At 55.2% G+C, this 14,464-nt stretch overlaps 9 protein-coding genes across 9 annotated transcripts; 4 read left to right on the top strand and 5 right to left on the bottom strand.

Annotated features, from left to right (window-relative positions):
• Positions 1-212: 212 nt before the first annotated feature.
• PHYSODRAFT_360423 (hypothetical protein) lies at positions 213-2,708 on the bottom strand (the record flags this gene model as incomplete). The annotated part of the gene is made up of 1 exon (XM_009527797.1): positions 213-2,708. The coding sequence occupies one exon, from the start codon at positions 2,706-2,708 to the stop codon at positions 213-215; it is 2,496 nt and encodes an 831-aa protein (XP_009526092.1).
• Positions 2,709-3,033: 325 nt separating this feature from the next.
• Positions 3,034-7,744, top strand: PHYSODRAFT_501427 (multidrug resistance protein ABC superfamily; the record flags this gene model as incomplete). Its single annotated transcript, XM_009527796.1, has 4 exons — positions 3,034-3,118; positions 3,204-3,640; positions 3,692-4,779; positions 4,849-7,744. 4 exons carry the CDS (start codon positions 3,034-3,036, stop codon positions 7,742-7,744), a joined length of 4,506 nt encoding a protein of 1,501 aa, XP_009526091.1.
• A 163-nt stretch (positions 7,745-7,907) lies between these two features.
• Positions 7,908-8,392, bottom strand: PHYSODRAFT_300231 (hypothetical protein; the record flags this gene model as incomplete). Its single annotated transcript, XM_009527795.1, has 2 exons — positions 7,908-8,252; positions 8,330-8,392. The coding sequence occupies 2 exons, from the start codon at positions 8,390-8,392 to the stop codon at positions 7,908-7,910; spliced, it is 408 nt and encodes a 135-aa protein (XP_009526090.1).
• A 407-nt stretch (positions 8,393-8,799) lies between these two features.
• On the bottom strand, positions 8,800-9,188 carry PHYSODRAFT_314562 (hypothetical protein; the record flags this gene model as incomplete). Its single annotated transcript, XM_009527794.1, has 3 exons — positions 8,800-8,826; positions 8,909-9,076; positions 9,159-9,188. 3 exons carry the CDS (start codon positions 9,186-9,188, stop codon positions 8,800-8,802), a joined length of 225 nt encoding a protein of 74 aa, XP_009526089.1.
• Positions 9,189-10,431: 1,243 nt separating this feature from the next.
• Positions 10,432-10,790, top strand: PHYSODRAFT_314561 (hypothetical protein; the record flags this gene model as incomplete). The annotated part of the gene is made up of 2 exons (XM_009527793.1): positions 10,432-10,620; positions 10,695-10,790. The coding sequence occupies 2 exons, from the start codon at positions 10,432-10,434 to the stop codon at positions 10,788-10,790; spliced, it is 285 nt and encodes a 94-aa protein (XP_009526088.1).
• Positions 10,791-10,960: 170 nt separating this feature from the next.
• On the bottom strand, positions 10,961-11,302 carry PHYSODRAFT_454146 (hypothetical protein; the record flags this gene model as incomplete). Its single annotated transcript, XM_009527792.1, has 1 exon — positions 10,961-11,302. A coding segment is annotated over one exon (342 nt), but the record flags the coding sequence as incomplete, so codon positions are not given.
• A 936-nt stretch (positions 11,303-12,238) lies between these two features.
• Positions 12,239-13,382, top strand: PHYSODRAFT_502772 (hypothetical protein; the record flags this gene model as incomplete). The annotated part of the gene is made up of 2 exons (XM_009527791.1): positions 12,239-12,679; positions 12,747-13,382. The coding sequence occupies 2 exons, from the start codon at positions 12,239-12,241 to the stop codon at positions 13,380-13,382; spliced, it is 1,077 nt and encodes a 358-aa protein (XP_009526086.1).
• Positions 13,383-13,676: 294 nt separating this feature from the next.
• PHYSODRAFT_450773 (hypothetical protein) lies at positions 13,677-13,850 on the bottom strand (the record flags this gene model as incomplete). Its single annotated transcript, XM_009527790.1, has 1 exon — positions 13,677-13,850. A coding segment is annotated over one exon (174 nt), but the record flags the coding sequence as incomplete, so codon positions are not given.
• A 144-nt stretch (positions 13,851-13,994) lies between these two features.
• Positions 13,995-14,456, top strand: PHYSODRAFT_498440 (hypothetical protein; the record flags this gene model as incomplete). The annotated part of the gene is made up of 2 exons (XM_009527789.1): positions 13,995-14,083; positions 14,138-14,456. Coding segments are annotated over 2 exons (408 nt in total), but the record flags the coding sequence as incomplete, so codon positions are not given.
• Positions 14,457-14,464: the final 8 nt, after the last annotated feature.

The following is a 14,464-nucleotide window of genomic DNA, read 5'->3' as shown; positions in this document are numbered from 1 at the left end:
GTTTAAAAAGCTGATGGAAGCTGCACTTGCTTGAACTGCAGACCGGCGGTGGTGTATGGAGGTAGAAAGTGAGCAATAACGGATGTGACCCATCGACATGAAAGTGAAGGACGACTTGGAAAAGAAGTCGACGGTGATTTCCTGAAGCGGTCAGTTGTGCATCGATTCCTGCTTTTCCTGTAGATGTGACAGAACGTTGGAGCGAGCTCAGCCTAGTAGTAGGACCTTATCTTACTAAGCTTCTCTCCTAACTCGTAGTTAGCTGGCAGCTTCCTTTTCTTCGCTTGACCCCAGTCCCCGACCTCGACGAAGAGAACCACCCTGCCTGCCCCGTTTTCCTTTCGAGTGTCATGATGAGAGATGCTGCTCACAGAAGATCTCGCTTCCATCAGCTCCTGAAATGGTTGCAGCTCAGATTCTTTTGTTACGCGGTAAAACTCGGCGCATTGCAGCTTCGTATTCTCCAGAAGCCCAGCAGGAGTCCCTGAGAAAGCAGACTCGAGTGTCAATCCATGCAAGGCAGCGATGCCCGGTTCTCCATCGGCATTTGCCGCCACGTCCGCCGGAGAAGATCTTCTGGTGAAGTAAGTCTTCTGCAGCGTCTTCACAACCACAAGGTGAATTGTCGAGTTTGGAGCACCAGCGAGAACACCTTCAAGATCCTTCAGCGAAACCGCACCGCAACGATCGAATACGACGCCCGAAAGGATCCTTTGGTCATTCTCAGCAGTCGACTTGGCCTCAAAATCCAGTAGCTTCGACCGTGGTGTGCACAGTAAGTTGGCGAATTGAGCAGGACTATCCTTCCAGGTCTCCAAAAACGCTTCCGGCCAACGCGTATGCGGCGTAGACAGGAACGGAACTGTCACTGCGTTCACACTGTGGTCCATCTCGACACCATTCGTAGTCCGGCGTGGAGGGAAGTCTACGATCGTGTCAGCCCGTTCAGCCACGCCCAGCTCATACAACAGTCTGCCCAAGAAAGCCGGCAACTTCACCCCATAAAAGCCGCCGACGTGGCTTGCAACGCCAATAGCAGCACTCACTTGAGCACTGAGGCGCGTACATGTACTCGCTTGCGAAGGTCTGCAGATATTTTTCGGATCGTCCAAGAACGGATGCTGTAGAATCCGATACAGTGGGGTCTTCGTCGGACGCAGTACGGCTTCGCAACCCCAGTGCCGAGAGGGAAGCTGCACGTGGTCCCCCCCCGTCAGCGTCAGATAAAGCAGCAAGTCCTTCTCCATCTGCGGGAACTCACAACGGCCCTCCCAGTCCTTCCCCTTCTTCAGCAATCGGCCTGCGCCACTTAGCTCGAGCTCGAAGGGCTCCCGCTCTTCAAAGCATGCGAAGTGGCTATCGACCAGGTCGACACATCTGTCGACCACTTTGTAGCTGGATCCGATGAGCAAACAGGCCTGACCGAGCTCAAACTCTTGTGGCCGTCTCCTCTCTTTGAAAGCTCGGAACCGTGGGGCCAGGTGTGCCGTCATGCGGGTCAGATACTCAAGCCGATCGACCGCGTTTTCTCCCGTGTAAGGGTTCTTCTCCACGTAGTGCCAAGCTGATTCAACGAACAACGGACGACTGTGCTGGAAGATCCACATTATCTCACTGGGTATTTGCTCGTCTGCGTGGCGGATAGCAAGAGTCGGGAGTGAAGGGACCACCTCACACCATGGAGTTCTTTGCCCAAACTCCGACGTCACTCTCGAGCGCTCACCAACCGACTGAAGAGTTCGCGCAGTGCCGTTAGTCGAACTGGTGACGACCAACAGTCCGAATGAGCGGAACACGTTGCGCATCGACCGGATCTCCTTCTCACGAAGCTGGCGCTGCTGGCCAGTCAGAAGGGAACCGACTCGAGGAAACTCGTCCAGGAAGAAGACAAAGGGCTTGGCGTTGCGCTGTTGCCGCTGGCGAAGAACCTCCTCCACATCAGCACGCGTAGCTTCGCCCTGGCACGAGTCGTCACCTCGCAGAGCTGCTACGATGAAGGCATACAGGTGCAGGCGTATGCTGGTTTGGAACTCGGCCACAGAGCCCTCTCGCAGGACCCCCACGTCGAAGTTGATACACGCCAGGAAGGACATCGTCCGACTGCGAAAGGATCGGTACACAGACTGCTCCATGTCCCCTGGAAGCGTGCACAAGACGTAAAAGACGTCAAACACTCCACTCGCAGTCAGGTTGAACGCCATTTGCGTCTTGCCGGTGCCTGACGAGTTCTCCAGCACGACGAAGCGCCCATTACCAGACTGGTCCACGCGCTCGAGCGTTGCTTCCATCGCCGCCACACCCTCGGATCGCTTGAGGCGTTCAGCAACAATGGCGTAGGCCTGGAAGGCTGCAGCGTGAGGCTCATCAATGGCCATAGACAGCACGACTTCTTGCGCTCGCGTCGCACCCGGTTGCTTCGCGTCCGGAATCTCCACGACGACCGCCTTCTCTCTCGAGCTGCCAAGTCCTTCAACAAGGGCGTCAGCGTCCAATGGTTCGGCGTGCGAGTCGTACGCCTCTCGAGTCTCGAAGACTAGCAGTCGATTCACGGCGACGACATCTGTGAGGAGGCAGTCTCGATGGATCTTGCGGCGGAGATCGTCCAACAGCGTCTCGTGGTCGGCAAGCTGCGCGATAGCCGCCGCCGTGTGCTTCGGGCGCCGGCGCGTGCTTTGCTCCACCAAGTCGTACCAAACCTCCGTCCCCATGGCCTGCTGTCAACTAGGCAAGTTCAGGAATGGGCGGTTAGTTTTTCGATTCGCTCGGTGAAGTGCATCTTGTTAGCATTTGACACGGATGGGTTGGGCTGAAAGATGGACAAGACTGCCGATTTTCCGTTCTTGCAAGCCAACGACGGAGTGGTGTACGGAATCGAGGAAAACCTGGCTGGGGCAGGACGTGTCCTGACAGTGGCAGGCAGCACCACGAGAGCCCAACCGCAGAATGACCACCATCGTTGGGATCGCCATGTACCAGATGTGCCGGTACATCAGGTCGGATTTGGACCCCTCGCGGCGTATCTTCGCTAAGCTTATGCGGCTGCTGCCCGCCTACTGCGTGCGGCTCAACGGCTCGGCCCTGTCGACTGCGCAATGCACGCAGCTCGTCGCTCTGCAAGGTATACGCACACTATCCGTAACACTAGGCAATAATGGAAGAGTCTAAACGTATAGGTGTCAATGTATCAATGTATCAATGTGCAGGGTCTCAGCTGATTCTTCTGCTGCTGAGCATGAGGCGGGTGCTGCAGCTCGCAGGAAGACGGACGCGCTCCTTACGTTGCTGGTCGGAGCTCGACGCCGTGCTGTTCGTGCTGCATTTGCTGCTGGTTATTGGCGCCGCGGCCTGCTCGGTGGCTGTGGCGGGTGTCGCCGCTCTCCATCACTCGTCGGCGTCGTTGGTAATTGGAGCGAGCGTCGCGGCGGCGGCCTGGGTCTTCTACGCCGCGGGGGTTTTGTACGAGTTCCTGCAACATAAGAGGAGCTGCAAGCTCGTCGTGCTGTTCGTGGTGATCGTGGGCGTGGAGGAGCTCGCGATGAACATGGAGAGACTTGAGTCTGATCCCTTGGTGCTGACGCTCGTGGGTTGGAAGGCTCTAACTGCGGCCTCTGTGGCCGCATTCGCACTGCTTCGGGTGCTGGTGTATCAAGTGAAAGATGAAGAAGACGGAGGGATGTACGAGGTGCTGAAGGACAAGAAGATGCACGTGGTGATGGAGAGTCCACTGGACCGCGTCGGGTGGCTCTCGCAGTTCTCGTACCATTGGATCTCGCCGTTCATTGCGTTGGGCAAGAAGCACAGACTGGAGATGGAAGACGTACCGAACCTCCCAGTTCGAGACGACACGGCAGTCGCTGCGAAGCTGTTCGAGACTGAGCTACAGCGTGAATTCAATGAGTACCGTCCCTCAGAGAGGTCCTTCTTGCGCGTCTCGCGGCGCTTGTACGGCGCCGATGTGATGGTCTTCGCCGTGTGGTCGACGGCCAACAAAGCCATAGGGCTCGCGAGTCCGTTGCTACTCAAGCTCTTCTTGGACTGGGCTGGGTCGTCGGACCCGTCGCTCTCGACAGGCTACTACCTCGCTGCGGCGATGGTGGGGAGGTCCGTCCTCTCAGCAGTCTCAGGAACGCAGTACAACCTGGCGTGGAAGAGGTTCGACTTGCGCGTGCGCGCCGGCTTAGTGTCTGCGATTTACGCGCGCACGCTGCAGCTATCAGGGCAGGGGAAGAGACGAGCTGGAGGACTGGGACGCATCACGAACCTGCTGTCCGTTGACGTCGGGCGCATCGTTGGCATGCCCAACACGTTGTTCGACATGGTGCTGATCCCTGCGGAGATCGCGGTGGCGCTCATTCTGCTGAGCCAGGCGGTCTCGGTCGCCTTCGTGGCGGGGATCGCCGTCCTGGCGGTCATGCTGCCGCTGCAGACTGTGCTGGGGCGCAAGATCCAGCGAATCACTGCGGACATGATGCGCTTCCGAGACGAGCGTGTTGGTCTCGCAGCAGAGAGCTTGAAGGCGATCCGCACGCTGAAGTTGCTGGGGTGGGTTGTGTCAAGGCTGGAGGCCATGAGCAAGAGCCGTTCGCTTGAAATGGGGAGGCTGCAGGTGCGCAAGTACCTGGACGCCTTCTGCGTGTTCTTTTGGGCGTCTACACCGGTGATCGTGCAGGTCTCAGTCTTCGCCACTGCGGTCTTCTCGGGGCGTGACATCTCGGCTGCAGACGCCTTCACGGCAATCGCTCTCTTGGATCGCCTGATCTTCCCGATGAACTATTTCCCGTGGATCATCAACGGGTTCCTTGAGGCGCGTGTGTCAGCGCTTCGTATTCGCGGCTTCCTCTTCGACAGAGAAGACGAGAACGTAGCTCAGATCACGAACAACTACGAGCCTCCTTCTGCCTCTACAGAGTCAGCAGCAGAGAGAAACCAAATTGTATCAATTCGCGATTGCGAGTTCGGGTGGAGCTTGATAAAGGCCGACAGCGGCGACGAAGATGATGGATCAAGCGCCGAGACCCCTCTCCTGGTAGGGGATACCCCGCTATCACCCTCAAGGATGGCTAATCCCTTCGTGCTGCGGATCAACGAGCTGGACTTGAAACCCGGGTCGACGTACGTGGTGTGTGGCCCTGTCGGCGCTGGGAAGTCGTCCCTGTTACTTGCATTGTTGGGCGAAATGCCTCTGCGGTCGAGCCCGTACAGCGATCCTGCTACTGTTTACAAGAACCAAAACGCCTCGCGTTGCTCGTATGCCCCCCAGAGTCCATGGCTTTTCCGTGGAAGTGTCCGAGCAAACGTAACTTTGTCCAATAATGAGCATGAAGACGTTGGCGGTAAAGACGACGGCGTCGATGACGCTCGATACGAGCGCGTTCTTCGAGCGTGCGAGCTTAACGTGGATCTCCGCAGAATGAGGCCTCCGTATAACGTCTCCGAGAGCGGGAGTAACTTCAGTGGGGGTCAGCGTGCCCGAATCAACCTCGCACGAGCTCTCTACCAGCGAGCAAACCTTTATTTGTTGGATGATCCACTCAGTGGGTTGGATATGACCACAGCGAGCAAAGTGGTCACGAACTGCTTCATGTCGGGCTCCAGTATATTCCCTGCAGATGCTGCTGTAGTTATCGTGACACACTCGCTGCATCTTCTGCCTCTTTTCCCTACGGACGCGCAAATCGTCGTCATGGACGAAGGAAACATCATTGAGCAAGGAACTTACAACAGTTTAAAGGCACCAGACCCTCCAAGTCGTCTGATGACGCTGATGAAGAGCTCTCTTCGTGGTGACCACGCGGAGGACATTTCCGATGGCGATTCCACGCCAAAATCCGAGCAGGAAACAGAGAAGTACGAACAAGCGGAAGATGAAGCGGAGTCGAAGTTGACAAGCCAGAAGGAAGAGGCCCCAAAGGAGTACGAAGAGGAGCATCGAGAGTCTGGGGTGGTGGACTGGCACGTCTGGAAATCCTATTCATTGTCCGTAGGCTGGGGTCTCTCGGTCGTGATTCTGCTATCTGTAGCGGCCATGCAGGTCTCACGCAACTCTCTCGACTGGTGGATCGCTGTGTATACGAACGGGAAGCACTCGATTAGCCCGCGAGAGTTTGCGATGGTCCTGCTGTACATCGCGGGAGCGAACATCGCTGCCGTATTTTTCCGGTCATTTCTGTTCGCGTATGGAGGTCTGCGTGCAGCCCGCGCCACGTACAACAAACTGGTACGCAGCGTGTTCGCAGCTCCTCTTCGGTTCTTCGAGCGTACTCCCACGGGACGTGTGCTGAATCGATTGAGTGGAGACACCTACGCCGTTGATGAATCGCTGCCGTTCCTACTCAACATCTTCCTGAAGGACGCGGCGGACGTGACGGGGGCTCTTGTGATCCTCTTCTACGGGAACCGCTTGGTGCTGGTGCTGCTTGTCCCGTTGAGTGTGCTCTACTTCCACTTGCAGCGAGATTATCGCCCCAGCTCGCGCCACCTCAAGCGACTGGACGCAGCGACGCAGTCACCACTGCTGGCCATGTTCACCGACACTTTAGACGGCCTCACCGTGATTCGAGCGGCGCGCAAGCAGCGACAATATGCCCATGGCTATGGCGTGTGCTTGAATCGCAGTCAGCGAGTCTCGTTCCTCAGCTCCACCACTGGCGCTTGGTTTGGGCTGCGCTTGGACATGCTGGGCGTATGCGTCACCTCGTTCGTTGCCGTGTTCGCCGTGGCCGACTTCAATCTCACAGGAACTGTGAACCCCGGCATCCTTGGACTCACCCTCACGTACGCGCTGCCAATTGTGGGGAAGCTCAACTCGATCCTCAACAGCTTCGTCGACACTGAGCGTCAGATGATCGCTGTCGAGCGCGTCAAAGAGTACGCAGACTTGGAGCCTGAGGAGGAAGTCGTAGGCACGGGAGACACCGCAAAGGCAAAAGAGATGCCGTACGTTTGGCCGACAGCTGGACACATATCGATAAAGGCCTTAACGGTGACGTACGGCGCAGCAGCTCAAAGTGCCGAGAAGCATGACATTTTTGGTGACGCCGAATGGGAGTGGGTCGGACCACGGGTGGCGACTCCAGCGCTGAAATACGTCACGTGCGAGATCCCTGCTGGCCAGAAGATCGGCATTTGCGGTCGGACAGGAGCTGGGAAGTCGACGCTGTTGAACGCGCTGTTCCGAGCTGTGGCATGGGAGCGAAGCGGTAGCATCATGATCGACAACGTGCCTCTGGACTCGTTGAAGCTCCAAGATCTGCGGTCACGACTCACGTATATCCCACAGGACGTGGTGTTGTTCTCTGGTACAGTGCGTTCAAATCTCGATCCTAGTGGGGCGCTGGACGACGAGCGCCTTTGGACGGTGCTACGTAAATGCGGCGGTCTCGCAAATGCCATCGCCAAGTTGGATCGCGGTCTGGATACAGTCGTCGAAGGCGGCGCCGAGGAGCAAGCGGCGACATTTAGCCAGGGCCAAGCCCAACTACTTTGCATTGCTCGAGCGCTGCTGCGCCCGTCGAAGGTTCTTTGCATCGATGAAGCTACAGCCTCAATCGACCACGAGACCGAGCGTGCCATTTCAGAGGTAAGTCAGTTCCCCCGGTATAACTCTGCTGAGATATTTGTTTTTGATTCTGATCGTTTACTATGCACAGGCGATTGCATCCGAGTTCGCGTCGTCCACAGTTCTGACCGTGGCTCATCGCATTCAAACGATCATGCACTGCGACCGAGTTCTGCTGCTCGATAATGGCCGCCTCGCTGAAACCGGTGACCCGCAAGAGCTGGCGCAGAATCCTCAATCTTTATTCTATCGTTTGGCAAACTCGTCTGTGAGCGAGACCGAACTGCTTTGAAGGTATACCGCTAACATGAACATACGATAACATGAGTTAATGCCGCATGGGTTTATGCTAAACCAAAGATTTTGCGGACGCTGGTTTGTCTTCCTTGGCGAGCTTTCCATCTGCCTTTTCGCTCTTTGCACGTTTGAACAACGATTTTTTAGCTGGGGAATCGTTGGCCGGAGTATCTTTCGCTTGACTTTCAGCTGGTTTGTCGGTAGATTTGCTGGTGTCCGCCGCAGCTGGTTGAGCTGAAGTAGCAGGATCAGTCTTTGCCTCGTCATTAGTGGCAGCTTCTTTTGCCGTTGGCTTTGCAAGCTTTCTCGGCGGCTCCTTGAAGATTTTGATTTTGTAGCGCACGATGCCGCGGATAAGGTCCTCCACAAACTTTGGCAACCACAAAGAGTCTTGGTACTGAGATCATCACAGCAGAGTAATAAAATGTTTGTTAATTCTTAGTTTGGGAATAGACTCGTCCACGTTATGCTTACCTTTTCGATTGCCTTGATCAGCTTCGTATGGCCCCGGACGTTGGCCCAGTCAAGTGGGCACATTGCAGCCTGTACAGTACACCAGGAGCAAACAACTGCTCAAATACCAAGCCCGGTAGCACCCGGAAGCACAACGAATACGTACGTCGTAGTCCTGTACGTAAAGATCTTTGACGTCCGATGCTCGCAGTAGAAGTATACTAGCGTCGACGTGGCCAGCCCAACACGAGAGATGTCTGGAATGAGAAACATGAGTGTATAATGTCACTCGTGGCCAACAACGACGTAAAATGCGAGGCGTTTGCTGCTTACAAAGGTAAGCTACCGTTCTCGTCCAAGCATCTCGGGCTAGCTCCTGCAGTCAGCAAATAGTTTACGACTGGCACCGAGCCGCCTTTTGCTGCCCTGTGTTCTCTCACATGACAATCACTAGTTAGCTCAGTTTTTCCAGTATTTCTTTCAGCAAAAGCTCACCAATGCAGCGGAGTTTGGTGAAGCTGCCGCGACCAATAGATGCAGTTTGATATCAAATGGGTGAGACCGTAGCAGCAAAAGGCAAACTGCGATGATACAGCTTACATTCCATGGGTCCAGATTGCTGTCTGTTGGGCTCTCGCCCTCGATTTCAACAAGGTGCTTCACTCTCACGATATCCCCCTTTATTGCAGCCCAGAAAATGTCGGACAAAACGCACTCAACGCTCGAGCTGCCAAAGTATTTATCCATCGGGGACAGATGCTTCCGTGTCTACATCGCACGAGTCACCGTACTCACCCCGATCAGTGTTGCTGACAAGCACCAAAACACAGCGCTTCAGAAAATAAATTACCGCCGGGAGGATCCGAATTTGCACGGGCATGCGCGTTCGTTTGATGGCCTTGACGATGCGCAGCTTCATCTGGAACTTGGCCTTCTCTCGATTCACAAAGCCAGTTTTCTTCTTGGACAGTTTGGGCGCTTTCGCGACAGTCGCAGATCCCTCTCCAGAAGCATTGTTATCTGATTGTGCAGCTTCTGCGATTTCTAGCGCTTTCAGTCTTTCCTCCTCCTCCTTTTCCAGCATTTCTTGCCTCTTTTGGATACGCTCTTCGCGGGTTTTCTTTCCAAACATAACGAAATTCGTCACAACCATATAAAGATCGATCACCTCCAGCCACAAATAATAAAGTTCCTACCTTCTTCCTCGAGGGCGACGTAGCCCTGCCGTTTTTGTTCGTCTTCTTCTTCTTCCGTGGAGTTTTCCTGTCGGGGGTTGCCGTAGTCTCAGGCGTATTGGGGCCAACCGAAGCTGAACCAAGACCCTCAGTGTCCGTCTCATCTTGAGGACCCCCCTCTCTCGTCCCGGGATCCGTCGGATCTCCACTGTACGGCGTGTTATTGCTCTCCTGCCTCGACTCCCAGTATGTTTCTTGGTTGAACACGCTCGTCGGCGACTCGGGTACCCCCGCCAAGTTTCCTTCTTCATCGTAGTAGTAGCCGGTCGTCTGTTCCGCCGTGAGCTGATCCAAGTACAGTTGCGGCTGAGGTTCTTCCGGGTTGTAGCTCCAAGCCTCTTGCCCCTCCGCTGCATAACTCTGCTGTCCATCGCCGTACTCCTCCCCGTTGGCATAATACCCATAGGTTTGTCGCCCATCCGCGTTGGGGTCGTATCCCTCGTACTGGTATTGGTACACATCATTGGCGGAATTCCCCTCCTGGCCTTCTTGCTGTGCGTAATAGCCTTCATAGCCTTGTTGCTGATACGCGGAATAGTCTCCTTCTCCTTCTTGCTGCTGCTGCTGATAGTAATTCGCGTAGCTGTCGGCGTCGTAGCCTTCCGGATACGCGTACTCCGCCCCTACTTTTGTTAACAGCAGAATTATCAGCACCCCATATACTACGTTCAATCTGCGACCTAATTCTGCTGCACTCACCTCCATTCTCGCCCCCAGCGGCTTGTTCTGCACTATACTCACCCTCCATGGTAGCTCTCCACCGGGCAACTTGAAGCGAGCTCGCGTCGCTTCACTGCAGGTGGTACCGTAACCAGCATAATTCTGCGTCAATGATGCCGCCAAATTATTTGAGGCACATTTCTATTTGAGGTCAAAAGAAAGACAATGATGGACTTCTTCCGCCAGCTGGGCGAGCGCCACGAGGCGCTCAAGAAGAAGATCCACAGCACGCGCATCCCTCTGTCCAAGAACGGCCAGCGCTTTATGGGGCTCGTCTACTTCACGACGCCCATCGTCGGTGGCTACTACGTCATGAAGTGGGCGGAGCGCCGCGCCGACGCCAACTTCCAGCGTGAGGTTCGACACTAATTTGAGTACAATAATTATAATTATTGTATAATAAAAAGCAATAATTATTTTGTTTCTTTTAGGAGACCGTGATCCGCCGAGCCGCCGGCAGCAACGCCAAGTACGTGGCCCAGCAGAACCAGCAGCTCAAGAGAATGCTGCAGGAGAAGCAGGAGTGAAGAAAAAAAACTCCAAAATGTGCTAAGAACGTGAAACAAAAGTTTTGCTAGGGTACCTGGAAGTTTTGTGCTCTTAGACATTGTAGTTGCTTAAGCTCAGATTGAAGCTAGTTTTTCTCTTTCTTCGTCGTGCCTCGCAACGAGTTCCCAGCGGTCTTTTCTTCATTCTTCTTGCACTTGGCCCGCTTCATGTAGCATTCATTCGAGTATGTGTTGCCTTGCTCGTCGTGAACAGGATCGTAGACGTCAAAGCAGACGAGAGGGCAGTCACTACCAGTAGCAGCGCTGCTATCACTCCCCTTGCTGTCCGCGTCAGCACCGAACGGGAGCTTCCCGTAGCGCTTTTTGTAGTCCGCGTAGATTTCCTCCATGCTCTTGCGCTTCTCTTTGCCCTGGCACTTTGCGCGGCGCATCTCGCACTCGTTCGAGTACTGCACGCCGTTGGTGTCGTACACGGGCCGCATGACGGCGAAGCAAAACGCGGGGCAGTCCACGTCGCTTGAACCGGACGAGTTGTATGGAAATGAGGCTGGAGTGAGCGGCTTGCTTGCTTCGGCGGAGACGGTCGCGACGGCGGCTAGGAAGAGGACGGCGGCGAACTTCATCGCGATACGAAGTGGCTTGGGTTCTGCGAATCCAGAAATGACCACCACCACTGCAGACGAGAACTAAAAAGTATCGAGGCTGTGCTTCAAGAAGCAAGCACATGCTCGATCCAGGATAATTTTTGTGATGAGAACCCCTTGTGGAGATTACGTGCTTACGTAGCATGATCAATGGCCCATGAATCAATTGACAAATGGGCGGACGCTGCGCCAGCCAGCTTCTTTCTCGCAGCAAGCGTTCGCCTGATGGCGCTCTTTCGCACATTTGCACGGAACTGTACGTGCCCACACTTTTCTAGAGATTCCGTGAGCTCGCATGCTATTCGATAGAGTACAATGGCAAGATTTCAGTTAACATAGCTTGGTGTTGGTCTGTTCAATGCCCCGCAACGCTGGAGTATTAAATTAACAGGTCGAAGACCTGTGCTTGGCCCGGCAAAAAACTTGTAACTTTCCAAAACCGGGTACCAAACCGGGTCTCTCTTTCTTAATTGTAATGTTAAAGCTAATATTTGCCGGAATCGGGTACCCGTCGATAGATGCAACTAGAGAGTTGGGCTGGTAGTGCTTCCAAGGATTAAGACAAAACAACTTTGGGATTTACTCAACTATTATCCGTTATCATCGTCCAGGAAACTATTCGTCGACCTGTGTACCCTCCCGGAGCAACGCTCCGGGTTGCCTATGTGTGCTTACGTAGTCGCTCACTTTTGTAAATGACTCGGGTCAAACTCAAACAAACATCTATTCGTGCATCGGACGTTACCACTCAGCGACGGTTCCCTCCCGGCGAGTATTTTTCAACTCCATCTACGCAGCAGCGCTGCGGCAGCACCGAGCGAAATGACCGACAGCAAAGTAGATGCGGTGGAAGCCAAGCTGCGCGAGATGTTCGAGGTGCGGTCAGGTTACCGCGACGAGCACAGTCAGGCTGCGATGCTGGCCAAGCACTTCCGCTCTTTCGACCGCGACGGATCGGGCGTCTTGGACTTCGACGAGTTCGCGCGGGCGATGCTGTCGCTCAACTTTGTGGGGGTGCAAGCGGAGACCGAGGCGCTCTTCGACCGCTACGACGCGGATCTCGATGGCGTTCTCAGCTACGTCGAGTTCGCTCGGGCAGTCACGGGGGTATCCGGTCGAGTACCGCTGACTGGTCGAGCTCGGTCGCTGCTGGAGTGCGTACGTGAAAGCATACTCGAGGCGGGCGGCAACAACGGCATCCGGACATTAGGCGTGATCCTGCGACGAATCGACCAGAACGGCAACGGCATGATCGAGCTAGAGGTCCGTAGACTTAGTGGCCAATTCATCTATCACCGTTAATACCTGACGTGACTCTCTCGCTTGTCAGGAATTTCGCGATGGTATCGCCCAGTTGGGTATCCGCGACGTGGACCCAGAGGAACTGGAACGCACGTTTCGCTGCTTCGATCGAGACCAAAGCGGCAAGATCACTATCGACGAACTCATGCGCGGACTTCGGGAGTCGATGGCTAAGCGCCGCATCCTGCTTGTGAAGAAGGCCTTCGCTCTCTTGGACACTTCAGGTGACGGTCATGCCACCATCGACGAGGTGCAGCGCCTGTACGACGCCTCCCAGCACCCCGAAGTCCTCGCTGGAAGGATGAAGCCACGCGACGCGATGCTCGAGATGATGAGCGTCTTCGAGCAGTCCGACTCGCGCGGGGACGGAGTCATCACGTGGCACGAGTTCCTCGAGTACTACAAGGACCTGAGCGCTGGCATCGCCAACGACGACGAGTTCGAGTTCATGGTGCGCAACGCGTGGCACCTCAGCGGCGGCGGCGGCGGCTGGAGCGCCAACTCGTCCTGCCGTCGGGTGCTCGCCACCTTCCGAGACGGCTCCCAGCGGGTGCTGGAGATCGAGAACGATCTGGGTATCGCTGCGTCGGACACGCGTCGCATGATGGAGAAGCTCGCGGCTCAGGGCTATCGGGACATTGTAGGCTTGTCACTAGCTCACTAGGTGCCCCTTGTCCACCATGACAGGCAGACACATAGAAGCAACATAGCCACCCTCTTCTCTTTAAGCCCTATCTTCCACTTGGGTCCAGTCGCAGATAAACCAAGGACTTGGTATCTGATACGTATGTCGAGTAGATCTACGTGCCACGCTCACCGGAAGTTTACGTGCGGATCGAGTCGCCAATGGACATCGAGGCGAGCGACAGTCGAGAGGACTACGCGTCGGACCCAACGCTCGTGTGCTGGAATGGCGGCACTTGTCTCTGAAGGTGGCAAAGGAGAGTAAACACCAAAGGGAGAAGACGATTCTGGCTGATGTGAGTGGGGCAGCTCGCTCTGGAGAGCTGGTGGTGTTGATGGGGCCTTCCGGGGCGGGTAAGACGTCGCTCCTTGACTGTCTGGCCGGAAGGAATCGACGCGTCACTGGTCGTGTGACTGTGAATGGAACCCCACTCAATGACAACGTGAAAGCGCTCATGACGTACGTGGTGCAGGACGATCTCTTCTACGAGACGCTCACAGTTCGAGAGCACTTGATCTTCCAAGGAAAGCTCCGTATTGGGGTTAGTCTACTTGCAACTGGATTTGGGGCAGACTGGCGTGCAGAATTTCGTTCTTCTTCATGGTTGTGAGCCAAACGATGATCACCGCCAATGGACAATTCAGCTCCGTGCCCTTGGAACTCACTCTCATCGCGCGCGAGTACCAGAGCGGACTCTACCACGTGACATCGTGGTATCTGGCCAAGATCGTGAGTGAGCTGCCCATGCAAATTCTACTACCAATGGTGTTCTTCCTCCCCGTATACTTCATGATCGACATTGGGCATGGCGCGCTTGTGTACGTCTACCAACAAGTTATGGTGATTCTTGTCCACAGCGCCGCGGTGGGGTATGGCTACATGATTTCATGCATTTGTCGGCGTGCTGATATCACCCCCATCATTGGAATTGTTCTACGTATGCCCATGGTGCTGCTGGCTGGACTGCTCATCAACTCGGAGGACATTCCCGTCTGTCTCATCTGGCTCGAGTATCTCTCCCCTCTGTGGCCCAGTCAGGAGCACAAGTGCTGATTAACTGC

This window comes from Phytophthora sojae (genome assembly GCF_000149755.1).
Source record: "Phytophthora sojae unplaced genomic scaffold PHYSOscaffold_4, whole genome shotgun sequence".
NCBI lineage: Eukaryota > Oomycota > Peronosporomycetes > Peronosporales > Peronosporaceae > Phytophthora > Phytophthora sojae.
The sequence above is the reverse complement of the archived record's forward strand: the minus strand, read 5'-3'. Positions and strand labels throughout refer to the sequence as shown.